Source organism: Ambystoma mexicanum, chromosome 8 (genome assembly GCF_040938575.1).
Source record: "Ambystoma mexicanum isolate Mex_15411 chromosome 8, UKY_AmexF1_1, whole genome shotgun sequence".
In the NCBI taxonomy this organism is placed as follows: domain Eukaryota; kingdom Metazoa; phylum Chordata; class Amphibia; order Caudata; family Ambystomatidae; genus Ambystoma; species Ambystoma mexicanum.
In genome coordinates, this window is record NC_090929.1 from 1632448020 (window position 1) to 1632475334 (window position 27315).

Sequence of the window (27315 nt, forward strand, 5' to 3'; positions counted from 1 at the left end):
TTTGGAGCCCCTCCTTCTTTGTGGCTGCAGAAGGCGTTCGGAATGCCCTCCTTTGCTCTCCACAGTTAATCATCGGCCTTCCATAAGGCCCTGAAAACTTTTCTTTTTTAATAAAACAACTATCTGTTACCACTAGTTTATGGAGCGCAAGCTTTGCCCCAAGATGCGTTGGGACAAAGGTTGCGCTCCATAAAAGTTATTCAAATCAAATCAATTGTAAAATCAATCTTGTAGAATTGTTCCCCTTGAATCATTCTGTTGGGGCTCTTTTTCCACTATTGTCTTTGATGGCGTGTAATGTCTTCTCAGAAGGTCAGATCCAGGAAGGGCTGGGTGTACAGTTCTCTGCAATGAAGAAGGTAATATAAAGACGTTGTTTTTCAGACAAGTATTAAAGATCTTTATTGACGCAACACATCAGAAAAGAGTGGGTTTGCAGAATGCAAATACTGAAAATGGGCTGTGGTTGATACTGTTTCAAAGTTTGAATAGGATTCCAACTCGCTTGGTGATTTTCAGGAAATGTAGTTTGTTGCTCAGGTCATGTCTTTGCTGCCAGGTTTAGGTATATGAAGTTGGTTGCATGCTTTTGGATATGTGTCTTTAATAAAATCTGGACTGTCCTTCACATTTGCTGGAGAATATGCACATTCGCTCTATTTCATTGTATTTTATTCTCAATGGTGCCAATGGTGTCTCATGTTGTTTTTCTTGCCACATGCTTCTTCCAATATGTGCATCCTCTCCATAGTCACTGATGTCTGCTGAGTGTAAATAAAGTCTTTAGCAAGTTTCCTATCCCATGAAGTGATTATAATGTTCTGCTATCTTCTTTCTCCTTCATGGCAGATTCTGGAATGTCACCTCCAACAACAGGTAACTATTAGCTCCTATAATAAAATGAGGAATGTGATTTCTTTCAAATATGAATCAATGACTGGGCTCAGTCTAAATACAAGAACCACCCGTTACATCATCTACTCCGAGTGTTGCGTAGATCTTGGATGTCCCTACGCCAGGCACTAAGATTTGCAGCTAAAACTAAATTCTGCAACCTGCCTGCAAAATTCTTTCCCGATTGCGGTAAAGGGGACTTTTGCTGGTGTCAAGAGTCGATTCAAGCTCATTGCATTGTTGGAAAAATCGCTGAGCATATTAGACTATCCGGGCGTGAGAGTTCAGAGATTAATGTCCTCCCAGTGTTTCTTGCTGCTACTGGAGACAGTGGGTCGTATGAGGACTGGAGATGAAGCTTAGAAGGTTACACCTATAACCAGTCTGTATGTGTCTATGCGTACACAACCCATGCCAACCTTAAACATTCCATTTGGTTTTAACTTTGCATTCAGGGACTTGTAGTTATATGTTTATAATGGGGAAATCCAGAACTACAAGTCCCAGAAAACAAAGTTAAAACCAGTGCTTGCCCAGTTGCTCTTCAATGAAATGGATAATATTGTAGGTACGGTCTATATGTAGAATATGTGTGGCCATGCAATTCCATTTAAAAAAGGTTACTAAAGCTGCCTGTCTCCTAGCTATTGAGGAAAACATGCAAACATGTTAGCTGCCTGCCACTCCCACTTAAACATCTGGGCACACCCCAAAACAACACCCAGCTTGCCAACCCTCGCCCTCAGTCACAATACACAAATGGCAGGCAGTAAGCGAAATGGCAGCTACCCTCTCCAACTCCCGCTATGCTGCATCTAGACAAATACTAACCACATGTGCCCTGCAACCCCATCCTCCACCATGTCCAGAGCTCTCACGTTTCCTGTAGCCAGACATAAGGAGGCCCTCCAGTCCAGGGTGTTTCCCTTTGAATTCTGTAACTTTTCATTTTTCTTTCCAATTTGGAATGTAGGAAAACTGAAAGTCACAGAATTCCAAGTAATAACCGGACTGGAAGGCCTTCTAACACATAGCCACAGGAAACTTGAAAGCTGTGCCTATTAACTTTTTTAAATAAAAAAAAAAGAAGGCAAAGGATCTGCAACCAATAGCAAAAGGACTACCCACCACCCATAAAGCCTGCCTGTCTCCCCCTCGCCGACAATCACAGACAAAAAAGGGTCAGCCAAAAATAGATATGAAAGATAATCATAGCCAAGGACGTTTCCAACTCCACTTCAACCACATCAAAGGAATGCACAGCTTGCCTGCTCAACTTTACCTCTCAGCTGCTCCAGTGAAAATGTGAAACACCAAATGGAACACAAGCACTGGCCAAGAAGGCCCACCCATTGAACCTAATTAACCAATCCACAACCAACACCCACCCACATTACTCAGAGCCACAGACATAGCCTATCACACACTGCTCGCGACTTCAATAGGCATTTTCATAGGTTAACTAAGAGTATTGATTTCCCAACAACACGTCACCACACCCATTCCAAACAATATACAACCAGCACCCTTACCAACTTTAATGTTTGATTGACTCACAGTCAATAACGACCCTACTCATTGGTTTAAAAGGCACTAGCATAGAGAATGAAGCGCTAGGGAATGAAGAGCTGGTTGTCATCCGCATAACGCTGAAATTTGGAGCAGAAAGTAGCGATGCAGTGTCAAGAGGTGCCAGATAGTGGTTAAAAATCCAGGGAGAAAGGTTAGAACCCTGGGGAACAGCACAAGTAGAGAGAGAGAGAGAGAGAGAGAGAGAGAGAGAGAAGAGAGGAAAGACCCCAGCTGGACCTGAGCGGGTCGGTCAGTGAGAAAGGAGGTCAGCCAGGCCAGGGCCTGATCAGTGATACCCAGGTTATCATGGAGGCAATTGAGCAGGATGGCATGGTTGACCGTATCAAAAGCAGAAGAAAAATCAAGGAGAATGAGGACAGAAGGAAGGTTAGAATCAAGGTTAGGGAGCAGGGCTTCATGGATGTTCAGGAGATCATTTTCCATGCTTCTGGCAGCTCTGAAGCCAGATTGGTGGTCATGGAGACAACCAACAGATTCAGTGTGCTGGGAGATGGCCAGCTTTTCCAAGAGTTCGCCCAGGAAAGGAGTGATGGAGATCAGGTTATAGTTAGCCGGAGAGGAAGGATCGGCAGAGGGCTTCTTTAGAAGGGGTGACCAAGCAAAAACAAAGAGGTGATGGCTGGAAGGTTTAGAATGAATCTTAACCACTAGCAATGCTCTGGGCAACCCTCCAGACCACCGTTCTTAGCCTGCCAAGCCATTACAGAAGGGGAAGACCATATGCAAATCAGGCTTGGCCCCACCCCAAAAGGGGCAGTCCAGCCCGAACTGCTAGGCTACATCCCTTCTGCACGAGACCACAAGCATCCCCAAACATGTTTCGCCCTTGTTGGGGCTCATCAGTGAGGAGTAGCTTGGGTCTCTAGGCCCAGCAGGCACGGGACCCACGTCTGGGCATACCAGTCCCACTCGGGGTGATAAAGCAAAAACAAAGAGGTGATGGCAGGAAGGTTTAGAATGAATCTTAACCACTGGCAATGCTCTGGGCAACCCTCCAGACCACCGTTCTTCGCCTGCCAATCCATTACAGAAGGGGAAAGACCATATGCAAATCAGGCTTGGCCCCACCCCAAAAGGGGCAGTCCAGCCTGAACTGCTGGCCACATCCCTTCTGCGCGAGACCACAAGCATCCCCAAACATGTTTCGCCCTTGTTGGGGCTCATCAGTGAGGAGTAGCTTGGGTCTCTAGGCCCAGCAGGCACGGGACCCACGTCTGGGCATACCCGTCCCACTCGGGGTGACAAAGCAAAAACAAAGAGGTGATGGCTGGAAGGTTTAGAATGTATCTTAACCATGAAAAATGTCTGTGTTGCTTGTGTTTCCATGCAGAGGGGACCTGGCCTAGCAGTTCGGGCTGGGCGGCTACCATTGTTGGCAGTACCTGACTGATTTGCAAATGGCTGGTCCCCTTTTGCAATGGCGCAGATGAGCTAAAAAACGGTGGTGTGGACGGTTGCCCAGAGCAATGCCAGTGGTTCAGATTCATTCAAAACCTTCCACCCATCACTTTTGTGCTTACTGTTTGTCTCACTATGTGAGAGAGGGTATGCCCAGACGTGGGTCCCTTGCTCGCAGCGCCATAGGGAACCAAGCTGCACCTTACTGAGGAGGCCCAACAAGGCCGAAACATGTCTGGGGTTGCTTGTGTTTCCGTGCAGAGGGGACCTGGCCTAGCAGTTCGGGCTGGGCTGCTACCATTGGTGGCAGTACCTGACTGATTTGCATATGGCTGGTCCCCTTTTACAATGGCGCAGACGGGCAAAAAAATAGTGGTTAAAAATCCAGGGAGAAAGGTTAGAACCCTGGGGAACAGCACAAGTAGAGAGAGAGAGAGAGAGAGAGAGAGAGAGAGAGAGAGAGAGAAGAGAGGAAAGACCCCAGCTGGACCTGAGCGGGTCGGTCAGTGAGAAAGGAGGTCAGCCAGGCCAGGGCCTGATCAGTGATACCCAGGTTATCATGGAGGCAATTGAGCAGGATGGCATGGTTGACCGTATCAAAAGCAGAAGAAAGATCAAGGAGAATGAGGACAGAAGGAAGGTTAGAATCAAGGTTAGGGAGCAGGGCTTCATGGATGTTCAGGAGATCATTTTCCATGCTTCTGGCAGCTCTGAAGCCAGATTGGTGGTCATGGAGACAACCAATAGATTCAGTGTGCTGGGAGATGGCCAGCTTTTCCAAGAGTTCGCCCAGGAAAGGAGTGATGGAGATCAGGTTATAGTTAGCCGGAGAGGAAGGATCAGTAGAGGGCTTCTTTAGAAGGGGTGACAAAGCAAAAACAAAGAGGTGATGGCTGGAAGGTTTAGAATGAATCTTAACCACTGGCAATGCTCTGGGCAACCCTCCAGACCACCGTTCTTTTATGCATCTGTAATGTTGTGCACCTCTGTAAAGCGCTCTGTTATGTATCTGTATTGGTGTATTTCTTTGTAAAGTGCTCCATTGCATTTCAAAGCTAAGTCTGTGCACAATAAATACCATAATAATAATAATAAAAATAATAATGATAATAATGATAATAATAACTCAAAACCAGAGTTTTCAGATCTACCAATGGTGAGGCCGTTAACATGGGCTTCAGGGCTTCAGACTCTGCAACAATTTGAACCAGTACCTGGCAGAACAGCACAATACCCAGAATATGATGCTCATGAAGCTCTTAAAACTAGCTTATTGAAAAAGCCTGTGAATGCTAAGGAATTGTAACCTAAGGCAGCAATCAATATATGCCTTAGTAAAAGATTTCAGCCGTGATCAGCCGGACGCCAAAAGTAGCACCAATCTCTCGTAGATGATTTATGTTCAATACCAACCTATTGCACTTAGATACATAATGACTTGCGATTGCCTAACAAAGCTTTTTATTTTCCACTGAGGCTCATAAACATAAGTTCAAGTTGTACATCATTTGATGCCACCCACTGTTGTATGCAAATCCCCTAATATTGCAGCTATTTGTAAGAAAGTGATTTGAAGTAAATGCTAGCCGACTTCTCTGGTGCTACACAACAAACTAATTAAAAGAATAATGTCAGTGATGAACTGTTCTGAAGGAATATTCGGATTTGATTAAACACAGAGAGGTGAGGAGACTCTCTCTATTCCTCCTTTCTCTTTTCTCTTTTGTGGAGGTGGGGCTCACCGGTGGTGTTCCCCAGTCTTTTTTAATGTCTACGTTCAACTTCTGACCAAACAGATCTTCTCCCACGGCTTCCTCTCCTATTCCTATGCAGACGACACGCAGATCCTGGTCCGCCTTCACCTTCCTAACCCAGAGTGAGCAGACAGGTGTTGTGCATGTGTGGAGGCCGTGCAGGAATGGGTGCAGAACAACTGGCTCAAGTTGAGCTGAGAAAAAACGTAGGTGTTGGTGGTGGGAGTCTCCCGCTGTTTCTTCTTTCAAATTTTTGGCCTCCTTCTCTTGGCCCCTTTCCAAAACCTATGCACACTGTTAAAGACCTTGGGGTAAAGCTTTCTGCTTCTCTTTCCATCAAACCCCAGGTCAGTACTGCCTGTCATGGGGGCCATTTTCAACTCGAGCTTCTTTGCCTGGTTCTTCCTTTCATCACAGCTCTTCTTCGCGCCCCTGTGGTCTCTGCACTTGTCTCTTCATCTATCGTCTATTGTAATTCTCTTTTTCTTGCCCAAACAGTTTATGTGCTGCAGCGTCTAAAGGTCCTCCAGAACTCCGCTGCACAGCTGTCAACTTCTACTCCACGCTGCTTTCACATCTCTCCTGTTTTGGTCAAACTACCTTGGCTCCCGGTGCGCAAGCGCATTCATTTTATAACTCTGTGCCTGGTTCGTATGGTTTTCTATGGATTAGGTGCATAGTACTTACAGGCTAAGTTTCGGCCCTATATCCCAGGTCGTGCTTTGCACTCGGCCGATGCCTCCCTGCAGTGAAATACAGTCGTATTTGGAGCCCCTCCTTCTTTGTGGCTGCAGAAGGCGTTTGGAATGCCCTCCTTTGCTCTCCACAGTTAATCATCGGCCTTCCATAAGGCCCTGAAAACTTTTCTTTTTTAATAAAACAACTATCTGTTACCACTAGTTTATGGAGCGCAAGCTTTGCCCCAAGATGCGTTGGGCAAAGGTTGCGCTCCATAAATGTTATTCAAATCAAATCAATTGTAAAATCAATCTTGTAGAATTGTTCCCCTTGAATCATTCTGTCGGGGCTCTTTTTCCACTATTGTCTTTGATGGCGTGTAATGTCTTCTCAGAAGGTCAGATCCAGGAAGGGCTGGGTGTACAGTTCTCTGCAATGAAGAAGGTAATATAAAGACGTTGTTTTTCAGACAAGTATTAAAGATCTTTATTGACGCAACACATCAGAAAAGAGTGGGTTTGCAGAATGCAAATACTGAAAATGGGCTGTGGTTGATACTGTTTTAAAGTTTGAATAGGATTCCAACTCGCTTGGTGATTTTCAGGAAATGTAGTTTGTTGCTCAGGTCATGTCTTTGCTGCCAGGTTTAGGTATATGAAGTTGGTTGCATGCTTTTGGATATGTGTCTTTAATAAAATCTGGACTGTCCTTCACATTTGCTGGAGAATATGCACATTCGCTCTATTTCATTGTATTTTATTCTCAATGGTGCCAATGGTGTCTCATGTTGTTTTTCTTGCCACATGCTTCTTCCAATATGTGCATCCTCTCCATAGTCACTGATGGCTGCTGAGTATAAATAAAGTCTTTAGCAAGTTTCCTATCCCATGAAGTGATTATAATGTTCTGCTATCTTCTTTCTCCTTCATGGCAGATTCTGGAATGTCACCTCCAACAACAGGTAACTATTAGCTCCTATAATAAAATGAGGAATGTGATTTCTTTCAAATATGAATCAATGACTGGGCTCAGTCTAAATACAAGAACCACCCGTTACATCATCTACTCCGAGTGTTGCGTAGATCTTGGATGTCTCTACGCCAGGCACTAAGATTTGCAGCTAAAACTAAATTCTGCAACCTGCCTGCAAAATTCTTTCCCGATTGCTGTAAAGGGGACTTTTGCTGGTGTCAAGAGTCGATTCAAGCTCATTGCATTGTTGGAAAAATCGCTGAGCATATTAGACTATCCGGGCGTGAGAGTTCAGAGATTAATGTCCTCCCAGTGTTTCTTGCTGCTACTGGAGACAGTGGGTCGTATGAGGCCTGGAGATGAAGCTTAGAAGGTTACACCTCTGAGATTTCCTCCATTAGCCTAAAAAGCATTTGCATCTCTTTTGAAGGATAAACGCAATTGCAGAACTGAGCTCATGCAGCACACGAGCACCATTTTATAGTGGGCCAGGAATGGATCCTTTGTGATGGCACCCATCACTTGTACATACTTCGAATGGCCGACTGTGCTATTGCATGTGGGCTGAGGGGTTGCATTAATTGAGAAAACTATTTGCATTGAATGGTGTGATTCCATGACTTTTTGAAATAAAACTCTGTGTCTCTTTGTTTTCAGAACAACCGTACACCACCACAACTACGGGCACCTTCACCACGACTCCACCAACATTCACTGCCTGTAACTATGAGATATACCCTTCACTTCAATATTTTATTTCTTGCACGAACTGTCCTTTTCAGATGGACTCCCAGTTCTAGTTGTATTTAGTCTCATATGGGGGGGGGGGGTGGGTGGGAGTGGCCATCTACAATAGCATCCGTCCTGGTGTACAGAGAAACAGGGGAACAGGGGTTACAATTAGCAGGTTCATTATGATGTTGAAAGTGGGGCAACCAATCAAATTGGTGCAGAACGCAGCACTTCACTGCTAGTGTAAGACTTTAGAATATTGCATAGACTCCGGTTCTCTACAGAAATGCCACACTCCTCACGGCTCCCACATAGCCAAACACCTTCTACTAAATTCCCTGTGTCTAGGGTGAGGAGATGTAAAATGCACTTTGGGGGCAGCAGATCACTCATTGGCAGGGGGTGGAGCATGTACTGCACAGTGTAGAACAAGATACTGACAGGTCACTTAATGGCTGGGGGTGGAGCATGTACTGCACAGTTTAGTGCAAGATAATGCACAGGTCACTCATTGGCTTGGGGTGGAGCATGTACTGCACAGTGTAAAACAAGATTCTGCATCGATCACTCATTGGCCGGGGGGTGGAGCATGTACTGCACAGTGTAGAACAAGATACTGCACAGATAACTCATTGGCTGGGGTGGAGCATGTACTGCACAGAGTAGAACAAGGCACTGCACAGAACACTCATTGGCAGCGGGTGTAGAATGTACTGTACAGCGTAGAACAAGATACTGCACAAATCACTCATTGGCCGGGGGGGTGGGGGATTTACGGCACAGTGTAGAACAAGATACTGCACAGGTAACTCATTGGCTGGGGTGGAGCATGTACTGCACAGAGTAGAACAAGGTACTGCAAAGATCACTCATTGGCCAGGGGGTGGAGCATGTACTGCACAGCGTAGAACAAGATACTGCACAGATCACTCATTGGCTAGGGGTGGAGCATGTATTGCACTGTGTAGTACACGATACTGCCACATTATTCATTGGTTGGGGATGGAGCATGAACTGCACAGCGTAGAACAGGGTACTGCACAGATCACTCATTGGCTGGGATTTTGGAGCATGTACTGCACAGTGTAGAACAAGATACTGCACAGATCACTCATTGGTTGGGGGTGTAGCATGTACTGCACAGTGTAAAACAAGATACTGCACGATCACTCATGGGCTGGGGTTTGGAGCATGTACTGCATAGTGTAAAACTAGATAGTGCCCACATCACTCATTGGTTGTGGATGTTGCATTATACTGCACAGTTTAGAACATGATACTGCACAGACAAGTCATTGGCTAGGTGTTGGAGCATTTACTGCACAGTGTAGAACAAGGTACTGCAAAGATCACTCATTGGACGGGGTGGAGCATGTACTGCACAGCGTAGAACACGATACTGCACAGATCACGCATTGGCCGGGGGCTGGAGCATGTACTGCAGAACGTAGAAGAAGATACTGCACCTATCACTCATTGACCATGGGGGGAGCATGTACTGCATCGTGTAGAAGAAGGTCCTGCACAGATCACTCATTAGCCGGGGGTGGAGCATGTATTGCACCGTGTTGTGCACAATACTGACCACATCATTCATTGATTGGGGGTGTAGCACGTGCTGTACATCATAGAACAGGGTACTGCACAGATCACTCATTGGCTGTGGGTGGAGTATGTACTGCACAGTGTAGAACACAATACTGCACAGATCACTCATTGGCTTGTCGGTGGAGCATGTACTGCACAGTGTACAAGATAATACAGAGATCAACATTGGCTGGGTGTTAGAGCATGTACTGCATAGTGTAAAACTAGATACTGCCCACATCACTCATTGATTGGGGATATAGCATTATACTGCACAGCGTAGAACATGATACTGCACAGATCACTCATTGGGCAGGTATTGCAGTATGTACTGCACAGCGTAGAACAAGATACTGCACATATCACTCATTGGCTGGGGGTGAAGCATGTACTGCACAGTGTACAACAAGATACTGCACAGATCACTCATTGTTTATTTGTTTTATTCGTATTTATATAGCGCACAATAGCCCGAGCACATTGTGGCACTTGTTACAGTACAAAGCTTAGTTACATAGTCATGAGGCATGCATTTGTTACATAATGAGCAGTTTGAGCAAGGATACATATACATACAAGGTTACAATATAGTTATATTACATTCGTGTTTATATTACAATATACATGACAGGAGTAGCGGAGAAAATTGCTAGTTGAGGAAAGTGATCTTGAGGTTGTTGCGGAAGACAGAGATGGATATTTCAGCTCTAAGGGTGGCAGGGAGTGATTTCCAAAGTTTCGGTGCAGTATAGGAGAAGCCTAGACCTCCAGCTGTGGCTCTCTTGATGCGTGGTATGTACAGCTGGTTGGTGTACTGAGCTCTGGTGGGGCGAGTGGAAGTGGTCCTTGATATTGCTTCAGATAGGTATGTGGGAGCAGTGTTGTTGATGCATCTGTGTGTGATGGTGAGGATTTTCAGAGTAATGCGGTCTTTGACCTGTAGCCACCATGCTGCACGTCTGGCATGGGATATATGGTCTCTTCTAAGGATGCTCATAGCGGCTCTTAGGGCATTGCTTTGTGTGGTTTGCAGTCTGTGAATGTTCTTGGCGGAGGTGCCAGCTAGGAGAGTGTTGCAATAATCGAGTTTAGTGCTTATGGTTGCTCTAGCTATGGCCAAGCAGTTGGGGGCGGATATGTAGGGTTTAATGGCATTGATGAGTTTGATGCTGAACGCTGATGCAGAGGCTATGGCGCTGACTTGTTTGTTCATCGATAGATTTGCATCAATGTGAACACCTAGAGTCTTGAAGGAGGATGATACAGAGATGGTTGAGTTGTCTATGTTGAAGTTGGCGTATTGGGGGCTTTGCTTTGTTGTGTTTTTCTGCCCAAGGATGATAATTTCAGTCTTCTCCCCGTTAAAACAGAGGCCATTGATTGCCATCCATACTTGGATAGTACCATAGATGTTGTGAAGGGCCATGGCGTCTTGGTGATAGAGTCCAGATAGGGGTATAAGTACTTGAGTGTCGTCTGCATAGTTGGTATATGCAACACCTATGGGGTAAAGTAGGTCGAAGAGGGGTTTTGTGAAGAGGTTATAGAGGGTAGGGGCTGTACATGATCCTTGGGGGACACCACAGTTTATAGTGGTAGGATCTGCGTTTGCTTTGTCGGAGTAGACCTTCATGGCTCTTCCTTCGAGGAAGGATGTGATCCAGGATGCTGCTTGTTTAGAGAAATGGGCTGCATGAGTGAGGTGGGTGGTAAGTGTTTGGTGATCTACCAGGTCAAATGCTGCTGATAGATCTAGAAGGAGGAGCAGGGCAGGTTTGCTTTTTTCCATGATCTGTGAGATTTGATTTTTTAGGTCTAATAATCCGGATTCTGTTCAATGCCCGACACGGAAGCCAGATTGCATTTTGCCTAGTATGGAATTAGCTTCTATGTATGATTGGATCTGGTTATGAGCTGCTTTGTCCAGGATTTTTGAGAGGAACGGGACTGTCGTTATCGGTCTGTAGTTGTTGGGTTGCGCTGGGTCAAGTGTGGCCTTTTTTAGAAGTGGCCGCACTCAGGCTTCCTTGAGATTGTTTGGGACAGTTCCTGTTTGGAATGATGCGTAAATGAAGGCAGTAATCAGGGGTGCTAGGTCGTTAGCGCATTCCTTGATGATTTTGGGAGTGCAGATGTCTGCTTTGAAGAGAGATGGTTAGAGGTTTTTGATGAGATTAAGGACCTCGGGTTCAGTGATGTCTCTGAAGGCGAATTGAGCCTGATTGAAATTACTACACTTGTCTTGTGTAGGGCGGTTAGGTTTTTGGTTTGGGAGGGCTTTGCAGTGGTTTAGGATTTTATTCTGGAGGAGTTTTATTTTGTTGAGCATGGCGGACTGAATGCTCGCACACCAGGCTTTGTCTTTAGTTATCTCATCTGCAGTAGCCGGGGGTGTGACTAGTTCATTAAAGATTGCAAATAATTCTTTAGATTGGCCTTTGAAATCCTATCATTGAAGGAGTTGGATTTTGCTACTAAGATGGCTTTTTTTATATATTAGAGGGCTATCTGTTTGAAAAGACTCTTATTCTTATTTAGGTCACTGGGATCCGTTTGCCAATTTTTTAGTGACTGATGCTTTTGTGCTCGGAGGGTTTGGAGTTCATCCGAGAACCAAGAGTTGCAGTGAAATTATTTTTTTTCTTTCTTGCTTTCAAGTGGGGCTATAGAGTTTATGGCATTGGTGAGAGTATCATTGAAAAAAGCTGATAGTATATTTGGGTCCTGAGAGAAAGGTGGTGCTAGGCAGGAGCTTTTTGAGGTAGGGTCGCAGGTTGTCTGCGTTGAGTTTTTTAGAACTTCTTGTTATGGCAGATGGTGCGTGGGTGAGAGTCTGGGGTTGGTGGGGATAAGGAATTCGATGCACGTGTGCTCCGTCCATGGAAAGGCAGTGTTTGAGATAATGTTGGATGCACAGTTGTGATCCATGACCCAGTCAAGGGTGCGGCCTTTGGAGTGAGTGGGGGTGAGGACTCCTTGGGAGAATCCTAGGTCCGCGATTGTGGTGGATTTTCCTTAGGATCATTGTATCCTAAATTTAGGTCTCCTAATAGAAGGATTTTGGAGGATTTATTAATGTTGTTACTGAGCCAGTGGGAGAGGTTCTCTTGGAAGTCTGCTGGGAATCCGGGAGGTCTATATAGGATGTGGATATTGATTAGATTATTGGGGGAGAGCGTAAGCTTGGCTGATAGGATATCAGCATTTGCACCCCATGTACTATGGTCTGCTAGGCTAATGGACAGTGAGTATTTGTGGATAAGGGTGACTCCCCCTGCAATCTTATCAGGTCTATCTTGCCTAAGGATGGTGTAGCCTGGGGGTAGGGCTAGTGCAATGGCTGGGCAGGAGGCATCATTGAGCCAGGTTTCGGTGATGGATAGTAGATCATTTATCTCTAAGGCATGTGCAGGTAGGGAGCGTACGTTCGGTAGTGCATATTTTGAGAGGTGGGTATTGTGTGCCTTTGATATTTTTGTTTATGCTAGTATGGGGTGAAGTGTGCTTGTTGTCGTGTGTGGTTATGAAGGACTTAGTGCGAGGTAGTGTTGAGGCAAGTTGGGGTGGTGGGGGGAGAGGGGCAGTGCATTTGCCCATCTTAGTGTGGGGTAATGGTGCGGTGCGGGTGCCTAATCTGGTATTTCTAGTCGTGATGGGTGTGGGTGTGCATAGTAAATACCTAGGACATAATCGATTTCTGAGATTGTGGAGTCTGATAGCTAGGCTAGGTGGCTGAGACTGTATGATGTTATTGTCAGGTGCTCATTCGCTGGGGTGTTGGAGCATGTACTGCACAGCATAGAACAAGATACTGCACAGATCACTCATTGGCTGGGGGTTGGAGCATGTACTGCACAGTGTAATACTAGATACTTCCCACATCACTCATTGTTTGGGGATGTAGCATTATACTCCACAGAGTAGAACAAAATATTGCACAGAACACTTGTTGGCTGGGGGTGGAGCATGAACTGCACAGTGTAGAACAAGATACTGCACAGATAACACATTGGCTGGGGTGGAGCATGTACTGCACAGAGTAGAAAAAGGTACTGCACAGAACACTCGTTGGCTGCGGGTGTAGCATTTACTGCACAGCATAGAACAGGATACTGCACAGATCATTCATTGGCCGGGGTGGAGCATGTACTGCACAGTGTAAAACAAGACACTGAATAGATAAATCATTGGGTGGGTGTGGGACATGTTCTGCACAGTATAGAACAAGTTCCTGCACAGGTCACTCATTGACCAGGGAGGGTAGCATGTACTGCATAGTGTTAAACATGATACTGCACAGATCACTCATTGGCTGGGGTTGGTGCATGTACTGCACAGTGTAAAACAAGATACTGCCCACATCACTCCTTAGTTGGGCATGTAGCATTATACTGCACAGCGTAGAACAAGATACTGCACAGATCACTCATTGGCTGGGTGGAGCATTTGCTGCACAGTGTAAAACAAGATAATGCACAGATCACTCATTGGTTGCTGATGGGACATGTACTGCACAGCGTACAACAAGATACTGCACAGATTACTCATTGTCTGGGGGTGGAGCATGTAGTGCAGAGTGTAGAACAAGGTAATGCACAGATGTCTCATTGGCTGGGGTGGAGCACGTACTGCACAGAGTAAAACAAGATACTTCCCACATCACTCATTGTTTGGGGATGTAGCATTATACTGCAAAGAGTAGAACAAAATACTGCGCAGAACATTTGTTGGCTGGGGGTGGAGCATGCACTGCACAGCATAGAACAAGGTAATGCACAGATCATTCATTGGCTGGGAGTTGGAGCATGCACTGCATCGTGTAATACTAGATACTTAACACACCACTCATTGTTTGGGGATGTAGCATTGTACTGCACAGCGTAGAACAGGATACTGCATAGATCATTCATTGGCCAGGGGTGGAGCATGTACTGCACAGCGTAGAACAAGCTACTTCACAGATCACTCATTGGCCGGGGGATTGGGGGATTTACTGCACAGTGTAGAACAAGGTACTGCAAAGATCACTCATTGGCCGGGGGTGGAGCATGTACTGCACAGCGTAGACCAAGATACTGCTCAGATAGCTCATTGGCCTGGGGCTGGAGCATGAACTGCAGAACATATAACAAGATACTGCACCTATCACTCATTGGCCTGGGGCTGGAGCATGTACTGCACAGTGTAGACCAAGCTACTGCACAGATCACTCATTAGTTGGGGATGTAGCATTATACTGCACAGTGTAGAACAAGATACTGGACAGAACACTTGTTGGCTGTGGGTGGTACATGTACTGTGCAGCATAGAACAAGATACTGCACCCATTACTCATTGGCCCTGCTGGAGCACTTACTGCATAGTGTAGAAGAAGGTACTGCACAGATCACTCATTGGCCGAGGGTGGAGCATGTATTGCACAGTGAAGTACACGATACTGCACATATCATTCATTGGTTGGGGATGGAGCATGAACTGCACAGTGTAGAACAAGATACTGAACAGATAACTCATTGGCTGGGGGTTGGAGCACATACTGCATAGCGTAGAACTAGATACTGCCACATCACTCATTAGTTGGGGATGTAGCATTATACTGCACAGTGTAGAACAAGATACTGGACAGAACACTTGTTGGCTGTGGGTGGTACATGTACTGTGCAGCATAGAACAAGATACTGCACCCATTACTCATTGGCCCTGCTGGAGCACTTACTGCATAGTGTAGAAGAAGGTACTGCACAGATCACTCATTGGCCGAGGGTGGAGCATGTATTGCGCAGTGAAGTACACGATACTGCCACATCATTCATTGGTTGGGGATGGAGCATGAACTGCACAGTGTAGAACAAGATACTGCACATATCACTTATTGGCTGGGGCGTTGGAGCATTTACTGGAAGTCATAGAAAAAAATACTGCACAGATCACTCATTGGTTGGAGGTGTAGCATGTACTGCAGAGTGTAAAACAAGGTATTGCACAGATCACTCATTGGCTGGGGGGTGGAGCATGTACTGCACAGTGTAAAACGAGATACTGCCCACATCATTAGTTGGGGATGTAGCATTATACTGCACAGCATAGAACAAGATACTGCACAGATAACACATTGGCTTGGGTGGAGCATGTACTGCACAGAGTAGAACAGGGTACTGCACAGATCACTCATTGGCTGGGATGTTGGAGCATGTACTGCACAGCGTAGAACAAGATACTGCACATAATACTCATTGGCTGGGGGTGGAGCATGTAATGCGCAGCACAGAACAAGATACTGCAAAGATCACTCATTGGCCTGGGGCTGGAGCATGTACTGCAGAACATAGACTAAGATACTGCACCTATCACTCATTGGCTGGGGGGTGGAGCATGTACTGCAGAGTGTAAAACAAGATACTGACCACATCACTCATTAGTTGGGGATGTAGCATTATACTGCAATCAAAGAACAAGATAATGCATAGATCACTTGTTGGCTGCGGTGAAGCATGTACTGTGCAGCATATAACAAGATACTGCACAGATCATTCATTGGCCAGGGGTGGAGCATGTACCGCACAGCGTACAACATGCTACTTCACAGATCACTCATTGGCCGGGGGCTGGAGCATGTACTGCAGAACGTAGAAGAAGATACTGCACCTATCACTCCTTGGCCGTGGGGGGGGTGCATGTACTGCATCGTGTACAACAAGGTACTGTACAGATCACTCATTAGCCGGGGTCGGAGCATGTGTTGCACCGTGTAGTGCACAATACTGCCCACATCATTCTTTGGTTGGGGATGGAGTAAGAACTGCACAGAGTAATACACAATACTGTACAGATCACTCATTGACTGGGGTGGTGGAGCATGAACTGCACAGCATAGGACACGATACTTCACAGATCACTCATTGACTGGGGTGTTGTAGCATGTACTGCACAGCATACAACAAGATACTGCACAGATCAATCATTGGCTGGGGGTTGGAGCATGTACTGCATAATGTAAAACTAGATACTGCCCACATCACTCATTGGTTCTGGATGTAGCAATATACTGCACAGCTTAGAACATGATACTGCACAGACAGATCACTCATTGGCTAGGTGTTGGAGCATTTACTGCACAGCGTAGAACAAGATACTGCACAGATCACTCATTGGCTGGGGTGGGGAATTTACTGCACAGTGTAGAACAAGGTGCTGCAAAGATCACTCATTGGATGGGGTGGAGTATGTACTGCACAGTGTAGAACAAGGTACTGCAGAGAACACTCATTGGCGGCGGGCGTAGCATGTACTATACAGCGTAGAACACGATACTGCACAAAATACTCATTGGCTGGGGGTGGAGCCTGTAATGCGCGGCACAGAACAAGATACTGCAAAGATCACTCATTGGCCGGGGGCTGGAGCATGTACTGCACAGCGTAGAACAAGATACTGCACAGATAACTCATTGGCCTGGGGCTGGTGCATGTACTGCAGAACATAGAACAAGATACTGCACCTATCACTCATTGGCCTGGGGCTGGAGCATGTACTGCAGAACATAGAACAAGATACTGCACGGATCACTCATTGACTGGGGGTTGCAGCATGTACTGCAGAGTGTCAAACAAGATACTGCCCACATCACTCATTAGTTGGGGATTTAGCATTATACTGCACAGTGTAGAACAAGATACTGGACAGAACACTTGTTGGCTGTGGGTGGAACATGTACTGTGCTGCATAGAACAAGATACTGCACCCATTACTCATTGGCCGTGGTGGAGCACGTACTGCATAGTGTAGAAGAAGGTACTGCACAGATCACTCATTGGCTGAGGGTGGAGCATGTATTGCACAGTGAAGTACACGATACTGCCACATCATTCATTGGTTGGGGATGGAGCATGAACTGCACAGTGTAGAACAGGGTACTGCACAGATCACTCATTGGCTGGGATGTTGGAGCATGTACTGCACAGTGTAGAACAAGATACTGAACAGATTACTCATTGGCTGGGGGTTGGAGCACGTACTGCATAGCGTAGAACTAGATACTGCCACATCACTCATTGGTTGAGGATGTAGCATTATACTGCACAGCGTAGAGCAAGATACTGCACAGATCACTCATTGGCTGGGGCGTTAGAGCATTTGCTGGAAGTCATAGAACAAAATACTGCACAGATCACTCATTGGTTGGGGGTGTAGCATGTACTGCACAGTGTAAAACAAGGTATTGTACAGATCACTCATTGGTTGGGGTGGAACATCTACTTCACAGCGTAGAACAAGCTACTGCACAGATCACCCATTGGCTGGGGGGTGGAGCATGTACTGCACAGTGTAAACAGGATACTGCACAGATCACTCATTGGCTGGGGTTGGACCATGTACTGCACAGTGTAAAACGAGATACTGCCCACATCATTAGTTGGGGATGTAGCATTATACTGCACAGCATAGAACAAGATACTGCACAGATAACACATTGGCTTGGGTGGAGCATGTACTGCACAGAGTAGAACAAGGTACTGCACAGAACACTCATTGGCGGTGGGCGTAGCATGTACTGTACAGCTTAGAACACGATACTGCACAGAATACTCATTGGCTGGGGGTGGAGCATGTAATGCGCAGCACAGAACAAGATACTGCAAAGATCACTCATTGGCCGGGGGGTGGAGCATGTACTGCACAGCGTAGAACAAGATACAGCACATATAACTCATTGGCCTGTGGCTGGAGCATGTACTGCAGAACATAGAACAAGATACTGCACCTATCACTCATTAGCCTGGGGATGGAGCATGTACTGCAGAACATAGAACAAGATACTGCACAGATCACTCATTGGCTGGGGGTTGGAGCATGTACTGTGCAGCATAGAACAAGATACTGCACAGATCATTCATTAGCCAGGGCTGGAGCATGTACCGCACAGCGTACAACATGCTACTTCACAGATCACTCATTGGCCGGGGGCTGGAGCATGTACTGCAGAACGTAGAAGAAGATACTGCACCTATCACTCATTGGCCGTGGGGGGGGCATGTACTGCATTGTGTACAAGAAGGTACTGCACAGATCACTCATTAGCCGGGGTCGGAGCATGTATTGCACCGTGTAGTGCACAATACTGCCCACATCATTCTTTGGTTGGGGATGGAGTAAGAACTGTACAGTGTAATACACAATACTGCACAGATCACCCATTGACTGGGGTGTTGTAGCATGTACTGCACAGCATACAACAAGATACTGCACAGATCAATCATTGGCTGGGGGTTGGAGCATGTACTGCATAATGTAAAACTAGATACTGCCCACATCACTCATTGGTTGTGGATGTAGCATTATACTGCACAGCTTAGAACATGATACTGCACAGACAGATCACTCATTGGCTAGGTGTTGGAGCATTTACTGCACAGCGTAGAACAAGATACTGCACAGATCACTCATTGGCTGGGGTGGGGAATTTACTGCACAGTGTAGAACAAGGTACTGCAAAGATCACTCATTGGATGGGGGTGGAGTATGTACTGCACAGCGTAGAACAAGATACTGCACAGATCACTCATTGGCCGGGGGATGGAGCATGTACTGTCGAACGTAGAAGAAGATTCTGCACCTATCACTCATTGATCATGGGGGGAGCATGTACTGCATCGTGTAGAAGAAGGTACTGCTCATATCACTCATTAGCCAGGGGTGGAGCATGTATTGCACCGTGTAGTGCACAATACTACCCATATCATTCATTGGTTGGGGATGGTGCATGTGCTGTACATCGTAGAACAGGGTACTGCACAGATCACTCATTGGATGGGGGTGGAGCATGTACCGCACAGCGTACAACAAGCTACTTCACAGATCACTCATTGGCCGGGGGCTGGAGCATGTACTGCAGAACGTAGAAGAAGATACTGCACCTATCACTCATTGGCCGTGGGTGGGGGACGGAATGTACTGCACAGCTTAGAACATGATACTGCACAGATCACTCAATGGCTAGGTGTTGGAGCATTTACTGCACAGCGTAGAACAAGATACTGCACAGATCACTCATTGGTTGGGGTGGGGAATTTACTGCACAGTGTAGAACAAGGTACTGCAAAGATCACTCATTGGATGGGGTGGAGTATGTACTGCACAGCGTAGAACAAATACTGCACAGATCACTCATTGGCCGGGGGCTGGAGCATGTACTGCAGAACGTAGAAGAAGATTCTGCACCTATCACTCATTGATCATGGGGGGAGCATGTACTGCATCATGTAGAAGAAGGTACTGCACATATCACTCAGCCAGGGGTGGATCATGTATTGCACCGTGTAGTGCACAATACTACCCATATCATTTATTGGTTGGGGATGGAGCATGTGCTGTACATCGTAGTACAGGGTACTGCACAGATCACTCATTGGCCAGGGGTGGAGCATTTACCGCACAGCGTACAACAAGCTACTTCGCAGATCACTTCTTGGCCAGGAGCTGGAGCATGTACTGCAGAACGTAGAAGAAGATACTGCACCTATCACTCATTGGCCATGGAGGGGAGGGCATGTACTGCATCGTGTACAAGAAGGTACTGCACAGATCACTCATTAGCCGGGGGTGGAGCATGTATTGTACCGTGTAGTGCACAATACTGCCCACATCATTCTTTGGTTGGGGATGGAGTAAGAACTGCACAGTGTAATACACAATACTGCACAGATCACTCATTGACTGCGGTGTTGGAGCATGAACTGCACAGCGTAGAACACGATAATTCACAGATCACTCATTGACTGGGGTGTTGGAGCATGTACTGCACAGCATACAACAAGATACTGTACAGATCAATTATTGGCTGGGGGTTGGAGCATGTACTGCATAATGTAAAACTAGATACTGCCCACATCACTCATTGGTTGTGGATGTACCATTATACTGCACAGCTTAGAACATGATTCTGCACCTATCACTCATTGATCATGGGGGGAGCATGTACTGCATCGTGTAGAAGAAGGTACTGCACATATCACTTATTAGCCAGGGGTGGAGCATGTATTGCACCGTGTAGTGCACAATACTACCCATATCATTCATTGGTTGGGGATGGAGCATGTGCTGTACATCGTAGAACAGGGTACTGCACAGATCACTCATTGGCCAGGGGTGGAGCATGTACCGCACAGCGTACAACAAGCTACTTCACAGATCACTCATTGGCCGGGGGCTGGAGCATGTACTTCAGAACGTAGAAGAAGGTACTGCACATATCACTCATTAGCCAGGGGTGGAGCATGTATTGCACCGTGTAGTGCACAATACTGCCCACATCATTCTTTGGTTGGGGATGGAATAAGAACTGCACAGTGTAATACACAATATTGCACAGATCACTCATTGACTGGGGTGTTGGAGCATGAACTGCACAGTGTAGAACACAATACTTCACAGATCACTCATTGACTGGGGTGTTGGAGCATGTACTGCACAGCATACAACAAGATACTGCACAGATCAATCATTGGCTGGGGGTTGGAGCATGTACTGCATAATGTAAAACTAGATACTGCCGACATCACTCATTGTTTGTGGATGTAGCATTATACTGCACAGTGTAGAACAAGATACTGCACAGATCGGAGGCCACCAGGGGGCACAGGCAAGATCGCCGACTGAGCCGATAGCTCCGCACCCAGCCCCGGGAAACTTGCGGAGTTGAGTAGGAAGAAGGAGCCCATCCCTCACAAGCCCCTCAAAAAAGGCCAGGTGAACCCTTGCCCCCCAGGGGGTTCAAACCAGGAGTCTCTACGACACCCACGGGCCGAGTTCGGCCGCCTGAGGTCTCCACAGCCCCACCCCCCGCAGTCCCGAGCAACACGCAGGCGGTGCACGCCAAGGCACGCCAAGGCCGCAGCAGAGAGCAGGAGCGGGGAAACACTGCGGTCGCCTGCGGGGGGTGTACCCACTTGGAGCGAGGAGAAGTCGGGGGCAGGGGACCCTGGAGGTTCTGCCGCGCCCCGAGGCCTCTGGCGCCCCGCTCCCGGGCACGGCGAAGCAGTGTGGGGCCGATGAGAGGACACGCTCGACACTGAACGTAGACGCCTGAGGAGCTATGCACGGATCCACATCGCCCTGGCGGGAATCGAACCACCCCGGCACGCTACTCATCCACAAGCAGAGTTGAACGGGCCCGCCTATCCTCACACCAGAGCTCCCCAGTCCGGGCCATCGCGGGAGCGCGCCCGCACTACATCCGACTGGGGGACATTGGAGACGACACGTTCCAGGTGAGAGGCCCTCGGACCAGGACTTCATGAATTGGCCCCCACGAGCACCGCTTGACTAAAGGGTCCCCCCCATACCCCGCCACAGAGGACCCCACCGACCACGACCAGCCATCCAGTGGTTTCCCTAACCACGGGGGGAGGGATAAACCTGCTCTCCCACTGGCGCTGAAGCCCTTGAGTTACTCGGCTGGCACATCCATAGATAGTCACTCCGAGGGCACCTCCCCACCGTGGATAGCTCCGGTTTCTCCTGGTCTCTCCCCCTACTCCAGTCCTATCGTGGCCGTGGGCCCCGCGGTGGACAGTTTCCATACTCTGCCGCAACCAGCACCCGATGAGTTGGAAGGAGGCCCTCTCCAAGTACCAGTTTGCGGCCGGAGGGGACAAAATGGCCGCTGGGTGCACATCAGTGCCGCCTCCCGACCTGGGAGCCATCCAAAATAACATCCGTTCTGTCCATTGCATCAACACCATCCATTTCAACCATTTCATCGATTTTATCCATTCCAACCATTCCATCCACACCATCCATTCCATCCATACCATCCACTTTAACCATTCCATTCACTTTATCCATTCCATCCACTTTATCCATTACATCCATTCTGTCCACTCTATCCATTCCATCCATTTCATCCATTCTATACATTCCATCCATTCTGTCCACTCAATCCATTCTGTCCAATTCTATCCATTCCGTCCACTTAATATATATAACCAATTCATCCATTCCATTTGTCATATCCATTTAATGTATTACATCCACCCTTTCAGTTTCGTCAATTTCCTTGTCTTTCTATCTAGATGGTAGATTTGGTACTGGCTAACATTCATAATTTCATCCAAGAGGGGTGCATGCCAACGCTCACAATGTTATCAAAGTGAGGTACATGTCATCACTCACATTTCTAATTAGATGTGATGCAGGCTAATGTGTACGATTCCATCTAAGTGGGGTGCATGCTAACATTCAGTTACATCCAAGTGAGGCACACGCTATCCTTCACATTCTTTCTAGATGTGATGCTATGTGACGATGTGACGCAGGCTAAAGGTCATAGCTACATCTAACTGTGGCGCAGGCTATCATTCACATTTCTATCAAGGTGTGGATAAGATACTGCATAGATCACTCATTGGCCAGGGGGTGGAACATGAACTGCACAACGTAGAACAAGATACTGTACCTATCACTCATTAGCCAGGGGGTGGGAGCATGTCCTGGACCGCGTAGAAAAAGATACTGCCCACATCACTCATTGGTTGGGGATGGAGCATGTGCTGTACAGCCTACAACAGGGTACTGCACAAATCAGTCATTGGCCTGGGGGGTTTGGGACGTGTACTGCACAGTGAGGAACAAGATACTGCACGGGTCACTTATTGGTTGGAGGGTGGCTCATGTTACTGCCCAGTCTTAAACAAAATACTGCATAGATCACTCAATGGCTGGTGGTGGAGCATGTACTGCACAGTGTAGAACAAGAAACTGCACAGATCGCTCATTGGCAGGCGGCAGGAGCATGTACTGCACAGCATAGAACAAGATACTGCACAGATCACTCATTGGCTGGTGGTGGAGAATGTACTGCACAGTGTAGAGCAGGATACTGCACATATCGCTCATTGGCAGGCGGCTGGAGCATGTACTGCACAGCATAGAACAAAATACTGCACAGATCACTCATTGGTGGGGGTTGGAGCATGTGCTGCACAGTGTAGAGCAAGATAATTCAAAGATCACTCATTGGGCCTCATTATGACCCTGGCGGAAGACCATAGTGCTATTAGCACCATGGTACATGCCGGTAAGTTACCGACTCCGCCATGGAGGAAGGGCGAATTACCACCCCATTCCAAGGTTGGCGGGGCGGTAATTCCCCCTTCCTCCATGACCCTTCCCCATTCCCATTTTTGCCCCATAGGGCTCAATGGGAATGGGGAAGGCGCTAAGTACGGTGCCGCAAATTGCGGCACAGTAATTAGCACCAAGGTCCCTTTGCGGGTCCCTACTTGCACTGCACAGTGTAGAACAAGAACCAGCACAGATCACTCATTGGTGGGCTGGAACATGCACTGCACAGTGTAAAGGCTCTTATGCAGACGGTGATGCATGCATCAGGATCATACAGACAGGGGTCCTGCACAGGACAAGCAATAACTATAAGGGAAAGTGCATAAAATGGTCCTCACTGCTTGGTTTGAGCCTTATAAGCCTTATACAGTACACACATTGTTACCCTGCACTTCCTTATCCAGAGGAATCCCTCCACCAGCACCTGCCTTGGCCATTAATAGTAGCTTTCTGGATGATAAAATGCCAGATAGAACAAGCTAGAGTCTGGATAACAGAGCACACTGCATAGAAGAGTGCTGGTAAATAGAGCAGGGTGCTTTGCTACCCAGACAATTAGCTATGCTTCCTGGTTCTCTATCAGCCAGGCCTACTATTATCTGGCATGTTTTATATCAGGAAACATTGATTTTGCAATGATGCCCAATAACAAAGCTTTTTCTGTATCTGCAATTGTTAGGCAGAATCATATGCAGTACCCTTTGGGAACACTACACACAATTAAGACTACAAGTGCAAGTACAATTTCACCTTTGGTACAAGCCTGGACTACACAGTAATGTGGTAGCAGTGGCTGAGCAGCCATACTTATCTTAAGAGTAAAGTGAGCAGTACAACAGGTTACACAAAGGACCAACAAATACAGTGATTCAAACAAACACTTACTCAAGGTTTCTTGGTAAAATAATATACATTTATTTACACAATCATTTGGTAAACATAACACTAGCGCGAGCAGCTCAATATCATCTACTAATACACTACAAATACACTATCAATAAGTTACTGAACAAGTTCAGCTCCCCTAAGGTGGGAGCAAAATGGCACTTCAGATAGTTTAAAAAAGAGTAAAAAGACAAGGTTATAAGAATCAACAGCACAAATCCTTTCATAGGCAGGGCAAAGGGTTTCAGTGAACTACAACCAGCAATTCAGTTTGTAGGCCTGGGCCATAGTCAATGGTTCAGAGTCTTTGTATGGAATGCACAGTTCTAGTATAAACGGTTAAGTCTTTGCCACGGATCTTTGAAGAATTTCATCAGACGAAAAGTTAGACGAATGTTTAGGGAAGGACAAGCCTTCGAAGTTGGGAATCACCGTGGCCGAAAAGATTTCCGGACGGCGTTTGCACAGTAACTTTAAAGTGAAGAAGAGCTGTAGCTGAGGCAGTTGTTCCTGGCAGTTCGAGCAGATCTCGCTGTTCCTGAGCTTCAGTCATGGGGACAAGAAGGAGGATGTTGGGAAGAGGCCACAAGCTTGGCAAAACGTAGGTTTAAGGTGTGTGTGCCTTAAAGACCACAAACTGGTATCCTTCCCACTGGCTATCTGGTTTTCCACAGCACTCTGCAGAGAAATTCGACCAGGAGGGGACAAGGTCCAGGCGGCTTACAAATTGGTTGTTCCCACCAAACTCAAGGGAAGAAGTTAACCTTGAAGGGCTTCTCTTTCAATAGAGTTTTAGGCAATTCGGACCTGTAGCAGGGCTTCACCGGTCGTCCAGGAGCTGCAGCAGTCGTCTTCCTTCAGCTCATCTTCGGTTCTTTCGTTCCAGTGGCCGACTCTGCTTTCCAAGTCCGAGACACCTGCTTTTAAACAGTTTTGCCCCATTCATTCCAGCCTGGCTGTCACTCACACAGCAGGGTAGCTGTCCTTCCCGGAAAGCCAGCCGGCCAATCACGCCAGAGTGCTTTCAGGTCTCCTAGGAGACTAAGCACAGGGAGTTTCGGGCACCTCCCTCTCATCCTGTCCATCCCAGACACTCAGGCGCCAGAGGAGGGCTTCAGCACTGAAGCCCACCAAAGGCCAACGAACAAAGGGACCAAACCTGGTTTTGCGCACAGAGACAAACACAAGAAGGACCTTTCCTAAAAGAAACGGCAAAAAAGATGATCAGAGTCTGTTTTTACATATAGGTCTGGGGAGCCATATTGAAAAACATGGCTGACCCGATTTTTAGCTACCGTTGTTCGCGGTCGACAAAAATCATGGTAGTTTGATCTAAACCACTGCCACCAGCCATTTAAAGTAGGAAAGAGTAACGTTTGACTGTTACATGAGTGTTTAGACTCAGGGGAAGCTAGGCAACCCCTTCAGCACTCTATAGTAAGATAGTGTGTGCTGGGTCTGTAAATTTAAAAAGACTAGTAAAGTCAATTTAACTCTACATGCCCTGGGAGACGGTAGTATCAGGTCCCAGCGCCGAAATCCTGCAGGAGCAGACGAATAGCCCCCAAATCCATCAAACCAGTACACCCAACAGTCAATTATAACAACTATTGAGTTGACCAGACTGGGGGAAAGGGGATTGGAGAAAATAACAAATGGTCAGGACTTCTCTGGCTCCTTTCTCTCACTCTCAGATGCCCTGGAACACTGTATGTCCTGCAATTACATGCAATCACACAGCTTAGGTTAACATTAAATCACTTTACACTAACAAAGAAATACATTATTCTTCCCAGCCCTCTCTGTTACCTGACAGCCTCTGCCGATTGACTAGAGTCAATTTAAATTGTATTGAAATATTCTTTTACTCTGGTTCTGACTTTTGACTTTTACTGTCTTTTACCCAAAATAGCTCACTTGCATTACTTTCACTTTCTTTAATAGTTCATATTTTCCACTGTGTGAGTTCTCAATGAATTATTCATCAACTATGCTTGTGTTTCCTTATATAATTCTGTTAATGTGCTAGACAGTTCCTCAGTTCTGTTCTTTAGTAGCCACTCTATTTCCTCTTGTAAATTCTCAATTCATTGCTTCATGGATTGATAAGAAAACCTTTTTGTAACAGTTACATTCGTGGGAATTATATAATATTCATACGCGGCTGTGTGCTGACCAATCCTTTACTTATTTACTCAATTCAGTCTTTGAAAACAGTTACTTCACTTACTGTACCCACGACAGGAACCGCAGGAACAATGCCGAACTTCCGCGCTGGATTTAATTAAATGAATTCCTTCACGCTGCACTGTAGATCCGAATCGGCTCCTCAGCTGACGGCCTTGAAGGACGACGCACACGAAAGCGAACCCGTAACGCCTGAAGGAAAAAAAACTAGAACACGTCGAACAGCTGTGAAGCCAACGCGACCCCCCGTAACAAGAACTTACTTGCTTATTTCACGGAACGTTAAGGGCAGTGCAAGGTGCGCTTCTCTAAAGCGGCTGCATTCACACGACGCATTCATTTAACATTGCAATGCTAATAAAAACAAAAATGAAGTCACATGCGCGAACTGGCTTACACTCCTAAATGGAGAGCTGGTGCGCGCACACTATAATCCAGTTAGAAAACTAAATTGAATTCAATTGGCAACAGTCTTCCTTATTAAAAGAACTTTAACTTTAAAGTTACTTATTTC

At 46.6% G+C, this 27315-nt stretch overlaps 1 protein-coding gene across 1 annotated transcript in view; it reads left to right on the forward strand.

Annotated features, from left to right (window-relative positions):
* LOC138473430 (deleted in malignant brain tumors 1 protein-like) overlaps positions 1-27315 on the forward strand; it is a 650575-nt gene that overhangs the window by 108190 nt on the left and 515070 nt on the right. The window contains exons 4-5 of the mRNA XM_069612089.1: positions 850-876; positions 7947-8009. Coding sequence (XP_069468190.1) covers positions 850-876; positions 7947-8009 — 90 coding nt within the window. The remainder of the gene's footprint in view (positions 1-849; positions 877-7946; positions 8010-27315) is intronic.